Source organism: Zingiber officinale, chromosome 3A (assembly GCF_018446385.1).
Source record: "Zingiber officinale cultivar Zhangliang chromosome 3A, Zo_v1.1, whole genome shotgun sequence".
Lineage (NCBI taxonomy): Eukaryota > Viridiplantae > Streptophyta > Magnoliopsida > Zingiberales > Zingiberaceae > Zingiber > Zingiber officinale.
The window spans coordinates 146,253,852-146,275,329 of NC_055990.1; the positions used below are offsets into that span (position 1 = coordinate 146,253,852).

General features: G+C 35.5%; 2 protein-coding genes across 3 annotated transcripts; both read left to right on the forward strand.

The window, feature by feature from the left end:
* The first annotated feature begins 513 nt into the window (after positions 1-513).
* LOC122052680 (transcription initiation factor TFIID subunit 5) lies at positions 514-14,064 on the forward strand. 2 transcript variants are annotated; one of them, XM_042614344.1, is made up of 20 exons: positions 516-819; positions 2,549-2,630; positions 2,958-3,036; positions 3,169-3,266; positions 3,368-3,424; positions 4,783-4,870; positions 5,018-5,127; positions 6,047-6,145; positions 6,813-6,964; positions 7,604-7,714; positions 7,803-7,872; positions 7,992-8,030; positions 8,909-9,062; positions 9,148-9,224; positions 10,639-10,755; positions 12,034-12,299; positions 12,875-12,970; positions 13,062-13,137; positions 13,215-13,298; positions 13,663-14,064. In XM_042614344.1, the coding sequence occupies exons 1-19, from the start codon at positions 689-691 to the stop codon at positions 13,263-13,265; spliced, it is 1,953 nt and encodes a 650-aa protein (XP_042470278.1). In that variant the 5' UTR covers positions 516-688; the 3' UTR covers positions 13,266-13,298; positions 13,663-14,064. The 2 variants fall into 2 exon arrangements, 1 of the variants encoding a protein (XP_042470278.1); XR_006132078.1 differs by lacking the exons at positions 13,215-13,298; positions 13,663-14,064 and having other exon boundaries at positions 514-819; positions 12,856-12,970; positions 13,062-13,108.
* A 1,288-nt stretch (positions 14,065-15,352) lies between these two features.
* Positions 15,353-19,449, forward strand: LOC122052681 (transmembrane 9 superfamily member 8-like). Its single transcript, XM_042614345.1, has 7 exons — positions 15,353-15,604; positions 16,912-17,076; positions 17,156-17,265; positions 17,347-17,455; positions 17,550-17,662; positions 17,740-17,893; positions 17,989-19,449. The coding sequence occupies exons 1-7, from the start codon at positions 15,437-15,439 to the stop codon at positions 19,144-19,146; spliced, it is 1,977 nt and encodes a 658-aa protein (XP_042470279.1). The 5' UTR covers positions 15,353-15,436; the 3' UTR covers positions 19,147-19,449.
* Positions 19,450-21,478: the final 2,029 nt, after the last annotated feature.

Genomic DNA, 21,478 nt, shown 5'->3' on the forward strand with positions numbered 1-21,478 from the left:
CCAAGCGAAGAAGATAGTGCTACGTGCAAAAAAAAATGAAAAAGTCAAAAACGTGTTACATGAGAAATAAAAAAGAAAAAGAATGACAAATTAAATGTGTTTGGTCTGCAAAACTCAAAAGCAAAAGAGAAGTCGTGTCCACGTCGCGATGTGCCAACGTAACAGTTGCGCATTATAAGTCGCACAGTGTCATATATATATATATAATAATAATAATAATAATAATTATTAAATATCTTAAATGAAGTCGAACTAAATTCTCATTTAATTTTTAAACAAGATATTTAAGCTGAACTCGAGCTCATTATAAGTTATTTAATTTTAGTATGAACCGAACTCGAGCGTAAATACGAAAGCTAAATTCGAGCCGCATTAGGAAAAACAGAATCAATTCAAATTGGGATTTGCAACTTCAAGTTCGTTATAGCCAATTGGGCCATCAAATAATGGGCTTTTATTGGACTCCAGAAACACAGTACACGATGCAGGCGGTGACCACCCCATCGGCTCACCGGTTTTGGGCTCGACTCCACTCAACGATCTCCTCCGCCTCAGTCTTCGAACGAAACCCTAGGAGCCAGCGGAGGAGCCCAGAGTGGAATAAGCTTGTCCCTAAACCTTAAACCCTGAAACAAAACCGTAAATCCTTTTCTACGATCTCGAACGCGATCCGGCTTCCGGTGCTGCAATGGAGGAGGAGGAGCTTCAGAAGGCGGTGCTCACGTACCTGAGGAAGAAGGGTTTCACCAAGACCGAGCTTGCTCTTCAGGAAGAGCAGCAGAACCGCCTCCCTTCTCACTCCGATCTCCCCTTGTCCAGGTACGGATATCCCACTCTTCGCACTCCGACCGCACTCCGCCTCCCTTCTAAATTTTGAGAACACGAATGGTTGTTCCTCGTTGCTCTATATACGGAAATAGAATTTCATTCGGAGTGGCTTTGCTTCTTTGTTTAGTTGATACATTATGTTCCTTAACTACAGCTTTTTATTTGATATCACTTTAGCATTTTGAGCACAAGCGTACTGTTAATTGGTTAAGGTGCTTAATAATAGTAAATTTCTCTGCAATGATCACCAATCTTAACTAAGAGGAGGTTAAACTCATTATTGACATGATTTTATAGTTGCAATACATATCCTATGTATATTCGTGAAACCAAGATTCTGATTACTTTCATAGAACAAGAGTTCTGTTATGTAGGAGTAGTTGAGCTTCGATATTGTGCATAATCATTGATAGAACATTTAATGTGACAATTTCACTACAAACAAGTTTATAAAGGGAAGCAAATTGATCCACTTGATTAACAATTTAGTTTTTGCATTGTGTATCTGATTTTTTTTACTTAGCATTCAAACTTTCATCTATAATTTTTTTTGGATTTTCATAGGTTATGAACCTTGCATATGCCAGGAAAAGTGGTTGACAATTCTGTGTATATTCTACCACTTAAACAAACATCAAAGCTTTCAGATTTTACTTCCAACATATTCTCTTATCTCATTCTTCAACCACTTTGTTACTTCATCTATCTTGTCATACGAAGAGACCTCTGCAAGTTATATATATCCTTCACTGTTGCTACACTTGTAGAATGAATATGTTGCTGGATTGTGTTAATTTTCTTTGTGTTTAAAACAGTGTTCTAAAAATTGGACTAGGCGGCCGCCTAGGCGCTAGCCAGCCGCACCAAAAACATGCTAATCGGCCCGCCTAGGCGGCCTTGGCGCCTAGGCGGGATTAGGCGGCCCCAGGTGCCGACTAATCAGTCGAATCGTTTAGGCATTGTGGAAATAGTGCAGGGTTTTCATGATTTTTTTTAGTTTGAGTTTTTAAATTTAAAACTCAATTAAAAAAACTAAAATGTAACCCTTTTTGGGGGTTGGGCTTAAGTTTCATAAGCCCTAAACTTTGGTCCAACAAGAAAATCTATTTGTTGGCTCGCCCTAGCGGCTAACACCAAACTTCATCTTCATTGTACTGAGAAATGAGAGCGAATGAAGAAACCCACATTTCTGAAAAATCGGAGAGTTAAAAGGTTGGAGAAATTAATTTGAAGAAAAATTTGTTGTTTGATCTTTCCTCAACTGAGCAACTTGGAAGCGATTGAATTGAAGGTTGACCAAAGCCTCATCTTTTGGAAATGTCATGTTATCAGACAACCCTGAAGAAGCTTTAGAATGAGAGAACTTCACGAGGATGATTTTGCATTCGAAGAAGAGGAGGATCACAATGATAATATTGAGTTTGTATCTGATGAAGAACAAATTGTTGAAAATTATGGAGAAGTAGAATAAATTTGTGATATTTTATTAGTTGTGTAATTTTGAACTCATTTTAAATTTGATGTTATTGTGTTGGAGTTATAGAATGTGATTTATTATAATTTATGGTGATTCCGTGGAATCCGCCTAGCGGCGCTTAGTCCCCGCCTAAGCAGCCTAGGCGCTGATCTGGCTCCCGAATAGCGCTTAGCAAATTTTAGAACCTTTGTTTAAAAATGATTGATTTATTTCATGTACTTATCATCACTTATTGTCTGACAGATTGGAAAATAGTCCAGGACGATATAAAAATGGTTATAGCAAGCTAAGATCATGGGCCCATTGTTCACTGGATCTATACAAGGTACTGCAAGATTTGTTGCACTTATCTTTGAGAATCATATACTTTGCAATTACCTGTATAAAATGATTTGTTTTACACTTCAAGTGCATTTTCACTACTTCAAAGCTTGTTTATAAACTTTTCTCATACTAGCAAGAATTGTTGAATATTGCTACTTATACTGCCGTAGTGCTTATTTGTTTGCTCGATGCCATATTCTTACCTTTGGTCAAAATTTTAAAAATTACACTGGCTAATGGTAGATGACTTATGGTATTTATTGCTGCTTGTCTAGCTATTAGTACTACCTATCCGTTTGTAACCTTTTTTGTTTTTTGCATTCTTTAGCATGAGCTCCTTCGTGTACTCTATCCAGTATATATCCACTGCTTCATGGATCTCGTGGCAGAAGGTCATATGCAAGATGGTAAATCTTATGCTTTCATTTTCATCAGTTTTCTTATTTATTCAAGTTTGTGTCAAATTGGTACAATTTTCACTATGTTTTCTACAATTATCTTTTGACTTGTTATACTTTAACATTGTGTGGAGTTTGCAGCTCGGGAATTTTTCCAAAATTTCCGTGAAGATCATGAGCTTATGCATTTAAGGGATCTGCAGAAATTGGAAGGCATCCTTTCTCCCTCACATTTGGAGGTTAGAATTTTTTTTCTTCTTTTGTCTCCCACATTTTGATTATGTATGAAACCAAATATTCAGAAGAAAACTTTTTCCCAATCATCCCTGATTTCCTTTAGGAAATGGAGCTAGCTCGTTCCCTGAGACAGAACAAAGTCCGAATAAAAATATGTGAGGTAAATCTTTCTATATTGGGATTTTGTCTTTTGTTTTTTTTTATTCTGTACTTAAGTTAGGAACGGGCTATCATGGTGAAGTGAGCCTGTGTGTAGCTTGTTGGTTTGTTGCAAGGTTGAGAGTAAAATCACATGCTCTCAGGTCACCACATGGTGCATATGCAGTTTGCATATATAGCTGTGTGCTTATACGAAATTACTCACTTTAGTTGTATCTATATATAGGTAAAACATGAAGTTTTTATAAGAATCTTAAAAATCAATGTCAAAAATTGAATCTTTTTAGAAATATAATCATTATGTTCATCTAATTAATTAGCACACACAGATTTTGTAATTAAATTTCAGGACTAATCTAATTAGTTCACATGTTGGGTGACTCTTTGCTTGTGTTTACATGTTTTTTTTTATCAACAATGAAGAAGAAAAGACTATCTTATGTCTATATGCAAACTTAAACACAGAAAAATATAATTTATTTAAAAGTTATATCTTCTCCTGAAATTTTAATGAAGAAAAATACTTGATAAACACATATATTAGCCATGAATCAAGAGATAACATTGTGAGAGTGCACACATATATTGTCTAAGTTATAATAATAATTAACAAATAATGCTAATTTCCTTCAGTGTGCCCTTAAAATAAGTGTATAAATTTCATCTCTGTCTAGGCTGCTGGGTTGTATGTTGGTTATGCATGTGATACTGAATGATAGAAGCTCATTTTTGTATCTTGTTGATAGTTAGTTTAAATGTTATCTTGTTTCGTTTTTCTTTCTTTGTATTTCTTTACTACACTTCCGTTAGTTTTTTTTTTGTATTTTTAGGGAGGATGTTCAAGTTTTTTTTCCCCAGTGTTTTGTAAACTTTACAGGATGTATGCATATGTTGATTGAAAATGAGTGATAGCTTGTTTATATTTTTCTTTGAAAATGCTTATTCTTGTAAAATATGAAGCAATTATTACTATAATGCTGCTTTATTGGATCTTTTGTATATTGCATCTTTTTCATTTTGCAGAGTTGTGTTATCCATAATGGCATGACAATTCTAATTTTGGCTGCTATAGCATAATTCTTGGTTACTTTTGTCCAATTTTAAATGAGAAGTCAAGTTTGATAGATATTTTTTTCTTCTCAAAAGATAAATTTGGGATATTTATTACAGATGTTATTCTATGAGGTAGCTATTATTGGCTGATTAATTTAATTATGTTCTTTAACTGCACTCTTTGTTTTGAATGTTTTCTAGTTAACAGAATAGCACATGTTTCCTTTTACTGTGATAGTATGTGTTAACTGGTATAACCAGAGCTGTCACCTCTTCTCTTTTTTGTTTGTTTTTTGGGGCATGCAGTACTCCTATGATCTCCTCTTACAGTACCTTCAAAAGACACAATCTTTTTCAATCCTTGGGATAGTCAATGAACGCATCAATTTTGAAGGTACTAGTTCTCTTCAGTAGCAAGACACTGAACATTAATTTGAATAGTCATGCTAGGAAATATAGGCAATTTTTTCATGGATGATAAATTGATGCATTCTTATATTGTAAAATTTCTGACTAGGTGTCTTGAATTGTAATTTTTCAGTTTCACCAGGACAGCCAATCTCAATTTCTGATGATGCAGAAGTGGTCGCTCTAGTTGGAAGTAGTCATGATCTTGCTAAACACATAAACCAGAAGGAAGTACGCTGGGGGGTGAGTTCCAGCGGCCAGATGTTAATCTGTTTCTATTTTGTAATCATTATATATAGATATGTACAATATATGTGTATATATGTATGCACTGTCAGTTGGAAACCACCCCATTTATAATTATATGCCTGTACTCAGTCCATAGCTTTGGTCCTCTGGATTCCCATTTGTAAATATTTCATGAACCCGATGAAGATTAAATAATTTAGTTAGTTCTATAGTTTATATTTGATTGCTTTGATCACCATGTTGCCTCTTTGCATTTGATCCATTGTGATTAACATGAATTATCAGCCTACAATTATTTAAATGGAACACGATTCTGATTTTTGCTTGATGTTGAAATAGCACCCTTTATGAAATTACAAGTCATATTTATTTTTTATCTTCTTTTTATAGGGTAGAGATAAATGCATTATGACTAGAGTTAGTGTTTCATCCTATTTTTTATTCTAGCAAAGGGAAGGTATGATTGTCGATCAATTCAATGTGGCTAGGTCTGGTGAAAGTTGGTGTAGATGCAGGTGATGGTAAGAAGCACAAGAATAGATTGTGTCAGTGAGGTGGATTTTTAGGAATTTCATTTTTTTTATGGACCTACCAAATCAATTCAGTCGAGATAAGTTTTCATCTTTAGTGATACTTTTGATGAATTATCACAGACTAATTGTTTGGTTCTTTGCTAAGTTTGCTCTATATCTCAATCTAGCTTAAATAACCATATACAATATACTGCAAAATGGCAACATCTGGAGTTTATATTCTTTAATGGTATCATCGATATTTTTCTCTCTTTGGTTGTTGGATTAATGCAATCCTTTTATATGTTGCATCATCAATGTTTATGCATTCATAACAAACCCAAGATGCTTTGGTTGCTCAGTTGCATTACACAAATCTTTCTAATAGGTAGTTGCTGCAGTTACTTGAAGATTCTGTTGAAGAACGCCTGGAGAAGGGAAATTCAGATTCTGAAAAGGCTGAGGATGAAAACAAGGAGATTGAACCAGAAGAGAACAAGGCAAGTATTTAAATTTCTTTGTACCATGATTTAGTGCCTACATGGAGCTACACTAGAATTTATGATGCACATGTATACTCAATTTGCATCACTTTGGTAAAAGGATCCTTGAATTATATAGTATTAAATTCATTATGAATTAGTCATAATGGTTACACTTGCACTATCACATCATTATTTTCCTTGATGCCTTTCTTGTGAATGTGATTCTAAAATGTTGACATGGACCTGTTTGTAGTGATCAGCACTACCACCTTCTCAAATGATCTTTATTTTTTTTTCATGCATTTCAAGGAAAGGAGCTTAAGATTCACCGAAAATTATATCATCATTTAATGCATTTGACCTATAAGATAACGTGGCTATCAAATTGTAGTTATATGGAAGTTATTAGTCTACACACTACATATGAATTTCTTTGGAAAAGAGATCTTTTGACTATCAATATGGAATCACCGACTTTTAATGGCATCGCACCATTGCATAATTTTCTCCTAAATGTCTTCATGGGAGCTCTAAAACTTGGATCAACCTTGAATTTTCTCATAGATATTAGTTACTAAATTATTGCTTTTTTAGTTACCATGATTTTTTTTAAAACTTTGGTATGAACACATAGTCCTCTGCAACAACGTGAGAATGTATCTTCAATATTTTCTTTTAACAGAAAAGGTCTGCTGGCGGAGGAAAGCAAACTGCTCCTTCAAAAAAGTCAAAAAAGGACAAGCTTGTTGCTGCTACAGGGAAAAATGTTCGCTCAGAAACAAGCACTGTTGCTGTGGCTCCACGTGTAAAACCAGAGCTTACACTACCCGTAATGTATTAACATATTGCTTTATGTTCTTATTTTTCCTCACTTTTTATGTTCATTCATCCTAGTTCTTATTATGTATATCTTTCTTTCATTACTTAATACACTAAATACCGTGTTTATTTATTTAAATTACTCACCAAAGCTTATGAGCATGACATAATGGTAAAGTTGTTGCCGTGTGACCTAGAGGTCACGGTTTTGAGTCTCGGAAATAACCTCTTGTAAAGCAGGGTAAGGCTGCATACACCCTTCTCCGGGACCCTGCATTGACAGAAGATTCGTGCACTGGGTTGCCTTTTACTTTCCAAAGCTTACAAGCTTTCCATTGTTTGGAGGTTTAATTTCTGTATGTTACCTGTCTAGATATATATAATGTAATATGTTCATACTTCAAAGAGGGAGAATCTTAGTGGAAAATCATCAACTGCTAGGTACATAATTCATTATGTTTGAAGTATCAAATGTAATATGATAGCCAAAAACATTGATATTTCTCCAAGATTTTTCACAGTTCTAGTGTTAGTAAGTTATATTAATCTTTTATGGAGTCTTGTTTAATTGTTTGGACAAACAGTAGCTTATAAAACAAATATCAATATTTGCAGTTTATTGTTCTTAAAGATTTTGTTTATTTATTATTCCAGGCCCATGGAAGTAGAAAAAATGATTATTAACGATCTACGGAATCGTGTGCAATTGAGTAGCATGGCACTGCCATCTGTATGCTTCTATACTTTCATCAACTCACACAATGGGTAATGGACTTCCATTGTGCTTTTACAATTAAATGTTTTCAGAAAGGTTGCCTGTGATTGTAACTGATTTAGTTTGGATGTTTGCCAGATTAAATTGTTCAGCTATATCTCAAGATGGATCTTTTGTGGTTGGCGGGTTTTCTGATTCATCTCTAAAGGTTGTTTTTATGGTTAACTACTGGGAAAGTTTTCATTATTATTTTTATTTTACTATAGCAAAATATAATTGTAAATTAATAAATACTCTACTATAGTAACTAGGATTTGATCTCTGCAGGTCTGGGACATGTCTAAGATTGGCCAATCAGCAACACTTGTGAGTACTGCTTAAAATGTTCATTAGATAATTTATATTATCTTTCTATTTTCCTACTTTTGTGCATGGACATGTATATTATATAATAATTTGAATCTCGCAATGATGAGCCAAATGTCCATGTAAATACTTCGTTGATTTATGTTACTTATTTGCAATGATTTATCAGCACATTCTGTTCTCTAACGTGCATCAATGATCTTGTTGACATAGACTAAGCCTCAGATCACCTTTTAACGTAGATCATAACTAGCTTTTACCTGCTTTAACTTCCAATATCCAAAGTTTCAACTGAGGTCCAACCAGACCTCCAACGATGCTGCAGCCGTCCTCACCGGATCCTCCAACTTTTTGTGCCTAGGCTACAGTTTTGCCAAAGGACCTACTAGGGTAGCCAACCAAGGAAGGAACAAAGTGAGAAAACGAAAAGCACATTAGTGCTGATTGCAATTGCAGGAATATGTTGAGTTTGTTTTGTTTTGGTTGTGGAAAGTCAAAAGTACACCCACATTTGTTTTTTTCTACTAACTTTAAATGGGGTGTATAACTGTTTATAACATTAATTAATTTAGTGAATATATATAGCCAATATTTTTTGTTATCTTTGAAATCTTATATCTGCCCTCACGGGTGTGCTTCTAGAATTAACAATAGCCTTTTTTTCTCTCTTTAAATTCCTACTAAGCAGCTGCATCTTGTTCTTTAATATATATATTTTTGGTTATGCAAAATGTATCTGTTATTTAAAAATTGAGAGTTTATCCCTTGCATGCTTGTCTTGTTACAACAAGGCTGACTATTATTTGTCTGGATGTTTTATATTTGATATGTATGTTTAGAAGTTATAATTTATTGGTAAGTTCTATATTTTTTTTCAGGGAGAAGATCAGTCCACGTTTAATGAGCATCTAGTGGGAACTGAGGAGGGCAAAAGTTCTTGTACAGTATTTCATGGTCACTCTGGTCCTATCTATTCAGCCACCTTCAGTCCTCTTGGTGATTTTCTGCTGTCTTCATCATCAGATTCTACAAGTAAGCTTAGTTTTGAAATCACACAATTTTTGCCATATAGGTTGTCTACATTTAAACATTTTGTTCTGCTTTTGTTTCTTTTTAGTTCGATTATGGAGCCCCAAGTTGAATGCAAATCTTGTCTGTTACAAAGGGCACAATTACCCTGTATGGGATGTGCAGGTAATATTAAGTCCTGTTATTCTCTTATGTTTGTGAACTCTTTTTGCCAAGTAAAAGATAGATTCAATCATTTTCAAGAGCTCTGTCCATTTTGAGAGTTATATCTCAAGAGTTTTTGCATCGCATATCATAAATATGCACATTAAACAAGGAAGACCAAAGAAGACTTGGTTAGTAATAATCAAATTAGATAAAATTTATTTAAATATAGATGAGGATCCATATATCTTACCCCACTTAGTGGGATAAGGCTTAATTGTTGTTATTGTACATGCATCTTCCACTTATGTTTCCTGAAATCAATCGCCTTCAGGAGCTTTATCCATGTTGACAGTTATATACAAAGAGTTTCTATATTGCATGGATTTGATTTCAGTGTAGAATATAAAGAATCAGATTAAGTGGCTGTTGCAACTATATGGATTTTAAGCAACAGATGTAATCTATTATTTGGCATTGTATTTAAATTCTCATGAATCAAAGTCCCATTTAAAGATTGGTAGGGAAATTCTACACATCAAGAAATTTATCTTTAATTAATTATAATTATAGGATATTCATTAAAACTCTCTTTATTCTGGTTTTGACTTCTCTACCAAGTACTGAAGGTGAATTTGTGTGACCTATAGGTGGAAAATGAGCTGAGCTGCTTGCAACTCAGCCAGACCTATCCCACAGTCAAAATTCATCAATTTGACCAAAACACTCAAAATAAAAGCTAACTAGTTGAGAAGCTATTTTGGTCAAATTAATTATCAGTCTGACCTAAAAAGTTTTAAAAGATTTAAATGTTCTATCAAATTATTCCTATTTTAAAAATAAAATATTCTAGAATATTGTTTTTTTTAAAAAAAATTCTATTATATTTTAAATTTAATTTAATAATTCTTTAAGCCGACACAGGCACTGTGCTGTGCTCGGGCCAGACTAGGTGGGACAAACCCCATATCAGGCTTTTGGTACAACATTGAAAAAACTGGGCCAAACAGGTCTGTGTCATTCCCATTCCAAGTACGGCCTATTGACACCTCTAGTGTGAGCAACAGAAAATCACATGATTGCTCATTTATTGACCAATGACCTTTACTCAGGTAGTATAACTTTATTTATTGGTATTGTTGAACACTATGATCTTTGATTTTCTTTAATACATGATTCAGCATAACAATCATTTATTTGGAACTAGGAAGGCTTAGCTTTTATGACAACTCATCCTCACCTCTTAGATTTTCAGTGCGGCAAGTCATTGCACTGGCTATTTTTTGCATCATGGACATCATGGTTACTATTTCAGTTTTTCTCCCATGGGGATAGTGTATACTTGCTGGGATAAATGCTATTTTTCTATTTCGTTCTTGTATACTAAATTTCCTTGTATAGAAAGTTGATAGTGTTTTGCTATTATACGCTGCAGTTTAGTCCTTTTGGCCATTATTTCGCTAGTTCTTCACATGATCGGACAGCTAGAATTTGGTCAATGGACAGAATACAACCTCTGAGGATAATGGCTGGACATCTTTCTGATGTCGATGTAAGTACGTTATAATTATCTTTACTTATAAGTTGGATGCCCTCATCTTGGTTCCTAGATTCTGTTATATTATCATATGAAATAGTTATATTTTTTTTCCATCCAGCAATCCAATAACTTGGTACAACAACTGTTTGTGCACAGATCACTTGAATTTGAAGTGTTTCAATCAAAAATATTGTGATCAAAAGTTATTCTAGAAAATCTCCTCCTAATTCTTGTTTTAATTTTTCACTTTTCTCCTTTTAGTTTTCTTATACTATATTGATATATCATTGAAATTGTCTTGAAATTTTACTAATCCATTTTCCACATAGAGGTGTCAATTGGGTCGATCATGTGGCCTAGTCTAACACAGCACAGTTTGGATGCATATGATTGGTGGTGTTAGGCCCACTCCTAAGCAGTGTTGTGTCAGACTTGACATGACATTGGATCAAGCTCAACATGGCTCGTAGGTTGAATCTATCTTGGCATATTTTTCTACAATAATATTAATATTGATTTTTAATATTAAAATTTCTAATAATATTCAGTAAAAAATATCATTTTTAATATTATTGACTATTTTTTTTAGATATTTTAGTTTTTTTTAAAATAAATATTAAAAATGAGCCAGGTGGGCTGTGCTGCGTCAATCACGACACAACTCCACTCTGGCTTGGTTCTTGTTGGGTGTCACAACCTGAATTGCCCTTGGTCCCCCTAGCTTGACACAGCTTCTCATGGTGCTAGCCTAGGCCTGAGCATTGCTCATTGACACCACTAATCTCGTCTTAATGTTCATTCACTTATGCCGATGCACAGTGTGCTGTAGTAAAAACTGCCAATTTCTGAAAATTTAAGTTGTCATGACTTCTACTTACTCTACCTTTGTTTGCTTACTCAAAGAAGCCTGCTTCAAATATTGCCTAACACTAACATAGCAAGTTTGGAAGAGCCCCTGGGCATCAACCCAGGTCAACTTTATGGATTCGTCATTCCAGATGAACCAATTTTAACTTCAGCTCATGAAAGAATCTAGTAGATTGCAATGGTCTGTTTACGCCTTGTCTACTAGAGGCTCTTATTGTTAGCAATACTGATACTTCAAAGTCTCATTTTAAGTTGGTTCAAGTTTTTTTTCAACTTGCCACTTCATACTTATTTTACCATTAATAGATCTTTCTATGCAACTTTTTCCATCCTTAGTTTGTTCCGTATCTCCCATATTGTAGTCTATGGTTTTTGAAATTCCCTTATTAGGCGGACTAATGGATGATGATATGTGTTGTCTAGTGTGTACAATGGCATGCCAATTGTAATTACATTGCGACGGGCTCGAGTGACAAAACTGTTAGACTATGGGATGTACAAACTGGGGAATGTGCACGGATTTTCATTGGTCATAGGAGCACAATATTGTCATTGGCAATGTCTCCAGATGGGCGGTTTATGGCTTCTGGTGATGAAGATGGCGCAATCATGATATGGGATCTCTCAAGTAGTCGTTGTATCTCACCACTTATGGGGCACAATTCTTGTGTTTGGTCTCTTGCTTTCAGGTGATTTGTCAGCTTAATTCCTCCAATTTGCATTTCCTTATATTGACAAGTGGAGAAACACTTGTGGCATTCTGTTATTAGTATTATCTTTGTTATGATAATCTAGATCATATATCGAATATGGTGCATTTATAGATTATCGCATGGCTTTAAAAGCTGTTTTGAGCAAAGAAAAAGTGAAGGGATAGTTGAAAGTTTTGAATTTACGGTATATTGATGAACATATTATCCACAAGGTACAGTATGATGGTTAAAATAACAAAGAAAAGAGTTTGGAGTTTCTGTAATTGTCATATGCTCCTTCTATATAAATTATTTTTTAGGACAGAATTTTGGGCCATAAAGAAAAAACAGAAATAGGTAGTTGAAAAATATGTACTTATTCAGATTCAAGAGCTTGACTATGACAACTCACTCAAGCAGTTAAGCACTTGGAATTTATAGTCCATACACTTGCTGCCACTGCAAATATACATGATCTCAGTGCAGTGCGTTTCATTGATACCGTTGTGTTTGTTAAATTAATTTTATCTGTACTAAATGGAGTTGTTGACAGTAATAAACGCTTATGATAGTCGTGAAGGTTCGCTGCTTGCTTCTGGATCCGCTGACTGTACATTGAAATTATGGGATGTCACTTCCAGTGTCAAGGGACAGAAGATAGAAGAGAGGTTTGTCTAATTTCATTTCATTTGATAACTTTCTCGATCTGTATCGTACTGGTTTCAGTGCAGCTGAAATTGTCTTAAATTTTCTGTTCAGTAAAACTAGCACCACTAATCGCCTACGACTATTGAGAGCTCTGCCTACCAAATCCACTCCTGTATATACATTACAGGTACAACTGCTTGGTTACGGTAGCACATGATTGGCCTACTTCATTCGTTGTAATGATTGTTCGATATTTGCTGGTAGTTCTCAAGAAGGAACCTTTTGCTTGCTGCTGGAGCACTTTCAAAGTGCTAGATGAAATGTTTACTCCATAGTCGCAAATGATGGGTAAGTACCAGACTTTCCTTAGGAAGATAATTGAGTCTATCGCAGCCTTGAGGAGACAATATACTATTCATTTTCTTAAAGCTGCACGAAGGATATCATTTTCGTTGAAAAATCACCTAAGATGGAAAACTTGTAATGATATTTGCAAGGTTTTCAAGATCTGATTTCTGGTTTTACGCAAAAATACTATGTTCTTCGACATATGTTTTCCGTGTACAAGTGCATTCAATTGCCAGAATTTATCAGGATTTCTTTTAAGAACGTGACTGGTTCGAACAAATTCATTCTATTCATTTCTTCTTCTAAAACTTATGATCCTTATATCGATTCCAACAGTTTGATGATTTTTCTTGTATTTGCCCAGTGCTAGTTCTTCCTTCGCCGCCTTCTACTGTGAATTTGAAGATGGTAGAATTAGAACTATCAGCACCATTTTTGCGGAGCAGCAGAAGAAACCCCGACACTGCAGTGCACCAAATACCGAATGCCTTGCTGTTCTATCGTACTCCTAAATCTTCAACGAGATCTGTCACCTCGTATTCTTAGATGGCTTCCATTCTCGATGACTCATACTGATTGATGTATCTATGTATCACTCCTTAGATTTGTAGGGAGGGTTATGTGCTGTTGTTTCTTATCGACTATTTAAAGGTCTTGAATATTGTTAGGTTTTGAATTTGATGTTCCCTTGACGAGCTAGAGAAAAACAGTGATAGAACAATGTGTTCACATAAAACATTCGTCTGTTGCAGTGTGTTTACCACAATATGTGGACCTCTCTTCGCAGCCTAAAGTCTCATGCCCTCGTTTTGCTTGCTTTATTGTCTTATGGAAGGCCCTTCGACACAACACAGGTTGGCTGATCGTCTTCATGAGACAAATTTGGAAGCTCAACGATGTGATGAGAACAGGAGGCTCTTGAAGGTGACCGAGTTAACTCGCGATTTATCTGCTCGTCCAACCATGGAACTAGTGATCGAGAGCTGGTTTGGTGCCCCTTTATTAAATTATGCTTAGCATTCTTTTTTGTTTTTGTTTTTTCAATTTAAGTAAAAGGATGTCTCATTAGATGTTTCATCTTTAAAATATTTTGTACTTTATTTTGTTGTAACAATTATCGAGTAATTATTATAATATTATTATTATTTTAATTTTCAATGCTATTGTATTAGTTACGATTAATTGTTATTATGTGTAAAAATTATTTTGTAATTGTTATAATGTATAACATTTAAAGACAGTCATAGTATTACAGTAACTACTTAGTAGTTTTTATAATTATTTTAAAATGATTTTGATTAATTTAAATAATTATATTGAAGTTTAATAAAGTTCACAAAGAATATTTTAATTACAAGTATGAAGTAGCCAGGGAGTAGTTGTTACAGTCATAACTAGCAACTAGTCAGTAGTTGTAATAATGAAAAATTATCTATTCCATTTAATCAAATTATATTGTAATTAAACTCTAAATATTAAACTGTTATAACAGTTACTGCAATAATACTGGAATAAAAATAAGATATTTGTTGGAGTGTTATATCAAGGTGGGCCCTATTCGATTCAGTGTCCATTTAATTTGCACTAATACAGCGTCTACGTGTCAGGTAGGTTAGTTTCAACTATCAAGTAGTTAGTGACATTTTGTGTGAGCCCCAATTAGCCACGAATAGGACAGAATGTATAGTTAGGTAAAAACGGACAAAAAGGAATTTGGTGCGAGTCCATTAAATCCGTCCAAGCCTAAAAAAAAATTATTTACCACTCTAAAAATGTTCTTTCTAGTCCTAATATTTTTTGAATTTTCAATCATATCACTTTAGCGTCTAGCCATTTACATCTTAATTCATTTGTTGAAAATAAAGAAATAAATATTTATCTTTGGTTGCTGTAGAAATATTTCTATCGTTTGAAAAAAGCTAAAAGAATAATTTTTGATATCATATTAAAATTCAAATTTGTCTTTTACACGTAGAAGATGAAATTATGGTATAAAATAAAACCGAGAAGTAAATTTGAAAACTTTGCGTACCTTATTGAAAATAAAGGCTTAATGAAAATTTCCCATTGGAATTAAACGAGCGTGGATTTTGGGAACGGGGAACGAGTGCGAGAGTAGTGATTGATAATAGATCTCGATGCCAGATCTTGCATTGAGTTCTGTTCTACTCCGATCCATCTCTCCGATGGTGTTCTCGCGATCCATGGCGGTGTCCTCCTGGGTCTCCGCCGTGCTCCTGCTCGCTGCTGCCTCCGGGGCGGGTGGCTTCTACCTCCCCGGCGTCGCCCCTGCCGATTTCCAAAAGGCGAGTCTTTTTTCCCCCTCCTTTGCGAGTTTTGGTCTGTCGGTGGCTTCATTCCTCTTCTATAGTTTGGTATTGTGACTTGTTGAGATGTAAGAATTGATCTTAATGGCGGTGTTTGGTTTCTACCACTTCTGTACTCTTCTCTGGACGGAAATGAGCAATCTTTTCGTTTTAGATGGAAAAAATTCGAACTCATGGAAATCTATATACTTTAAGAAAATCTCATCTTTTGATAGAATTGCCGTCGATCTCTTGTTACAATTTCGTGGAAATCTAACACTTAAGTATCTTGTTTGGGTTAATTTAGCTCCTATAAAATTCAATGATTCACTACATTCCTTGATTTGTTCAGAGATTAGTAGATTCTTGATGAGAAGCCGAGCAAACATAACTACCTTTGCTTTTGGATCAATTCCTTCTCTGATTTTTCAAATGCAACTGCAACGGGATAGTAATAAAATGCTGCGGTTGTCCTCAGTACTAAGCTTGTACAAATAATTGTATTTATAAAATGATTTTTTGGTTTCACAAGTGTTCTGATATCACTAGATGAGGTCAGCGATTTCTTTAACACTAATTTCTAGAATCTACCGTCTCAAACCACATACATCAGACCACGTGATAAAATCTTTGTCTAACTTAGTAGAATAACACAAATAGACAAACAAAGAAAAAAAAATCAATTTAATATGGTTTAACATAAGTCTACATCAATTGGGAGCAAAAGTTTGAAAATTGGACAACTCAATATCCACACCATAAAATGTCACCTCTAGTGCTCCCTGAATACCAGAGAAGTCTCTCCAAGAGGAAAATTGTCTCCCCTATAAGTCTTTTATCTCTTATAGCCTCTAAATACACCTGCAAATGTCACTTTAGACTCTAATGGTGATAAGTTCATAGCCTCTGTCATCGCTACGCAAAACCATCCAAAACTATCCAAAAGAAAATTCAAATAATTGGCACTTGAGTCAGCTGGTACTATTGGATTCAATATGTTGTCGAACCTCATATAATCATTAGTTAACTTTAACTGACCTTTTTCTGGGGATAAGGATTGGGGCAACTACGATCTACTTAATTTGATGCATTGAGTTGTGCTCTACTGAAACGAATAAATTAGCAACTTACCCAAGTTAGTTTTGGAGGTTCTTTGGGAATTTATTTATTTTCCTTTTTGGAAACTTTTAGTAGTGCATTTTAAGTTATGCACATTTTGTGTAAATTAGAGTTTTTTTTTTCCTTTGACTGTTCTTTGTTCTAATTTTTTCTTCATTGTATGAATGAATTGCACTTGCTGACTGCAGAAAGATCCACTTCCAGTGAAAGTAAACAAGCTTACTTCGACGAAAACACAACTGCCATATTCCTATTATTCTCTTCCATATTGTCGACCAGATACTATAGTGGATAGTGCAGAAAATCTTGGAGAGGTTCTTCGTGGTGATCGTATTGAAAATTCACCCTATGTGGTTAGGATCTGTGTACCGAAACTTCTGATTTTGTCAATACCTTCTATATTTTACTCTGGGTTCCTTTTTTTGGCTCCAGTTTGAAATGAGGGAACCACAAATGTGCCGGATCATTTGCAAGATTACATTGAATGATAAAGATGTTAAAGAGTTCAAGGAGAAGATAGAGGATGAGTATCGTGTCAATATGTAAGGCAGCCATTAGTTTATAAGCACTTATATAATATTATGCACCTAATAGTGTATATGACTGGTCAAGTTCTTTCTCAGGGTTCTTGACAATCTTCCACTTGTTGTTCCTATCAAAAGATTGGGTCAAGAGACTTCTAATTTTTATCAACTTGGTTTTTACGCCGGCGCCAAAGGCCAACCTACTGGAGTAAATAATATCTGACATTGCAAAAACAATATCATTTTGTTGTTCTTTTTTTGACTAACACAATTGTGTGCATCAATGTAATTTTTTTTTGTAGAACAAGGATGTCAAATACTATATCCACAATCATCTGTCATTTCTAGTCAAGTATCACAAGGATGCACAATTAGACCTTGCAAGGATTGTGGGATTTGAGGTCTCACCATTCAGGTTTGAGTTGTGTAAGGGTCATCTTCTTGTATGCCTAAGCTTTAAGATACTACAGTTTGTTATCATTTATACTGCAGTGTTAAACATGAGCACGATGGCCAGTGGAACGGTAACAAAACTCGCCTTAGCACTTGTGACCCTCATGCCAAACGAACAGTTGTAAACTCCAACACCCCACAAGAGGTTGAAGTAAACAAGGATATTATTTTCACATACGATGTTGAATTTCAGGTGAGGCTAGTCGTCTCCAATCTTGGTTGAAGTGTAAAAAAAATTCTTTCTGTTATATATTATGTTTCAATTTGATTTTTTGCTCTACTTCACAGGAAAGTGATGTAAAGTGGGCATCTCGGTGGGATACCTATCTCCTAATGACAGATGACCAAATACACTGGTTTTCTATTGTTAATTCTTTGATGATTGTTCTCTTCCTCTCTGGAATGGTAGCCATGATTATGCTGCGGACTCTTTACCGAGATATCTCCAAGTACAACCAGCTTGAAACTCAAGAAGAAGCCCAAGAAGAAACGGGATGGAAGTTAGTCCATGGAGATGTCTTCAGGCCTCCAACTAATTCTGATTTGCTGTGTGTCTATGTTGGCACGGGTGTCCAATTCTTTGGTATGTTACTCGTGACCATGCTCTTCGCAGTCCTTGGCTTCCTTTCTCCGTCGAACCGAGGAGGACTGATGACAGCAATGCTCCTACTTTGGGTGTTCATGGGTTTGTTTGCTGGTTACTCCTCCACTAGTCTCTACAAGATGTTCAAGGGGACAGAATGGAAGATGATTACCTTGAGGACAGCATTCACATTCCCTGGCATTGTATTTGCCATATTCTTTGTCTTGAATGCTCTCGTTTGGGGCGAGAAGTCATCTGGTGCCGTGCCATTCACCACAATGTTTGCCCTCGTGCTACTCTGGTTCGGTATCTCAGTGCCTCTAGTGTTTGTAGGTAGCTACTTGGGGTTCAAGAAGCCTGCTCCAGAGGATCCTGTGAAAACAAACAAAATTCCTAGACAGATACCAGAGCAACCATGGTACATGAACGCAGTTTTCTCGATACTAATTGGAGGCATACTTCCATTCGGAGCTGTGTTCGTCGAGCTCTTCTTCATTCTCACCTCAATCTGGCTGCACCAATTCTACTACATCTTCGGATTCCTTTTCCTCATTTTTCTTATTCTTATTGTGACGTGCGCTGAAATCACAATCGTTCTATGCTACTTCCAGCTCTGCAGTGAGGATTATCAGTGGTGGTGGAGATCTTATTTGACATCAGGATCATCAGCACTCTACCTCTTCCTATATGCAACCTTCTACTTCTTCACAAAGCTGAATATTACGAAGCTCGTATCGGCCATTATGTACTTCGGCTACATGCTGATTGCCTCCTATTCGTTCTTCGTGCTGACTGGCACGGTCGGCTTCTATGCGTGCTTATGGTTCACAAGGTTGATATACTCATCAGTCAAGATTGATTGAGAGGATTGGTCTGATCATATTCTTAATCACATAACAAAGTAGCAAAGTGCTCTTTCTTATCTTCGGATGCTAATCAACATGATTCAAGGGAAGGTCTCATTTATCTATCTATTTTAGTTGTTTGGATGAAAAAAAAAATCCAACTTTTTTTTTTGTCATATTGAATCTTTTTAGAGTTTGCAAGGATCAATCAAAGAGAGTCTTTATGTTTTCCCTACAATGTTGGTGTGAAAACAAAGGCATTTTTACTTGTAGATCTCTGTTGTAGAACGATTGCATCAGTGTGGCTATCTCTTTATATCAGAGTTTTGTTCTTGAATCAATTATTTAGGTAACAAAATCATATTATGATTAGGAAAATTTTTAATTTGCCCTCTATAATTTTTTTTAAAAAAAAATATTTTGGCTTTTAAAAGTATCAAATCACCCTTAAAGTTCATGTCATTTTATCATATGAATTCATAAGACCATATGGATAAAAGGTTGTGAAAATAGTCTAACAAATAAAAATTATATTGAGCAATAATAATCAAAAAGACGTCTCTTTTTTATTTTATTGGAATAAAACAAAATATTTTTTTTAATCAAAGAACATCCCACTTACCCACCCTCCAAATGATATAGTTGTCCTCAAGTATATTTGACCAAATTTGGATTAGTATATTTGACAATTTTGACTTTTAACTATTTCAATTTTTTGACTGATCAATTTCAAGTTTAAATCTTAAACTATTCGGGCAGAATTGGACTTGTTCCTGTCTGAAAGCTGAGTCGATGAACGCTGAGGATGTGGTGCTCCCGTTGACTGGTCGAAGACTGCAAGCGTAGTTCTCCCGCTGACGTGGACCTGCAAGTACAATGTCGAGCGTAGATCGTGAGGTCTATAAGCTATAAAAGGTATAACTAGTTATTAGTTTCCGTATCATAACTAGTTCATCCTTTTATTTAGATCTTAAAATACCAAATACAAGAGGCTAATGAATCTAGGTTATCGAATTTATGTTTTCGATTTTGTATTTCTTTTGCTTTTCGAATTTGTGATTCGATTGTTCTTTTTGGTTAAACCTAAGGTTACTATAAGGAAATTAAATATTAAATTTCGTTGAAAAGCTTTGTCTAGGAAGTGGTGGATGCTCCAATACCCAAGAAAGCCTAACATCTCGCTATGTTTAACCTGGAAGCCAATCTATGAAATTAATATTTAATTGAATTTGTAATATGGGTGGATTTTGATCAATAATGTTAAGCATCGTTTGCAATCCAAGTCTAAACCACTAACAATAGATAAGTTGAATTTGGAATCAATAATGTTAAGTTCCGTTTGTGATTCCAAATTTAATTTCTAAAGAACACAATAGGTTGTTAGGAATGGTTCAGGACTTGTACAAAACTTTTGTACAGGGGAACCGGTACGATATTCCCAGTAGCAGCCAACAGATCGGATGCTAGGCATAATGTCCCAACAGGTCATGGTTGACCAAATGTTGGGTTTTAGGGGCTTGGGACGTGATTTGGCAAGTCACATGTGAGTTCAATCGATCAACCGATCGATTGACTCATGTCCAATCGATCGGTTGATCGATTGGGTGCGTCCCGCGACAAAAGCTTCTCCCAATTGATCGGGTGATCGATTAGGGAAGAATCGACGTCGCACAGAACGCCTCCCAATCGATCACCCGATCGATTGGGAGCCTCCAATCGATCGGACGATCAATTGGAGCGCTAGAAATCGCACGATAGCCTTGAATTGATCGGTTGATCGATTCAGGCAATTTCCAGAGAGCACAGAGGCGCTCTGGATCGATCGACCGATTGATCCAAAGTCTCCCCAATTGATTGGGAGCAATCTAATCGATTGGGATCCAACCGTTGGCGTTGGATAAAGCCGTTGCGAGCGTTTTCTTCAGTAGCTCTTTTCAGATCTTCTCCCAATTCTTCTCCGACACATACAACAACTTCTCCAAGCTCTCACCGCAGTTCTTGAAGGTTCTTGGAGGCAAGTGCTTGTGCACGTCCAAGTCAAGAAGCGATCTACGACAAGAAGAAGAAGTTAGGGTTAGGGTTTCAAGTGTAAATCTTATAAGATTCCAATTGTATTTGCTTCCCTTTCTTTCTTCTTTTATTGAGAGTGGTGTAGGACTTCTCCGCTTTCGGTAGTTACTATAAAAGAGTGTTTTTATAGTGGAAAGTGTGTGTCGTGTGTGGATCTTTGGATTAGTCATCTTTTCTTAAGGTGGATACCAAATAAATCCTTGTGTTAGCGTTGTATTTGTGTTTCTTGTATTTTCCGTTGCATATCATCACCAAGAAACAAGCAACGACAAGCATGATG

What these genes read in the sequence shown, in the direction of transcription:
- LOC122052680 (XM_042614344.1), top strand. Translation starts at nt 689, where the DNA reads ATGGAGGAGGAGGAGCTTCAGAAGGCGGTGCTCACGTACCTGAGGAAG. An exon ending in TTCATCAACTCACACAATGG is followed by an intron (nt 7,715 to 7,802) that starts GTAATGGACTTC and finishes GATGTTTGCCAG; the next exon opens with ATTAAATTGTTCAGCTATAT. An exon ending in GACATCTTTCTGATGTCGAT is followed by an intron (nt 10,756 to 12,033) that starts GTAAGTACGTTA and finishes TGTGTTGTCTAG; the next exon opens with TGTGTACAATGGCATGCCAA.
- LOC122052681 (XM_042614345.1), top strand. Translation starts at nt 15,437, where the DNA reads ATGCCAGATCTTGCATTGAGTTCTGTTCTACTCCGATCCATCTCTCCG. An exon ending in GATGAGTATCGTGTCAATAT is followed by an intron (nt 17,266 to 17,346) that starts GTAAGGCAGCCA and finishes GTTCTTTCTCAG; the next exon opens with GGTTCTTGACAATCTTCCAC. An exon ending in CATACGATGTTGAATTTCAG is followed by an intron (nt 17,894 to 17,988) that starts GTGAGGCTAGTC and finishes TCTACTTCACAG; the next exon opens with GAAAGTGATGTAAAGTGGGC.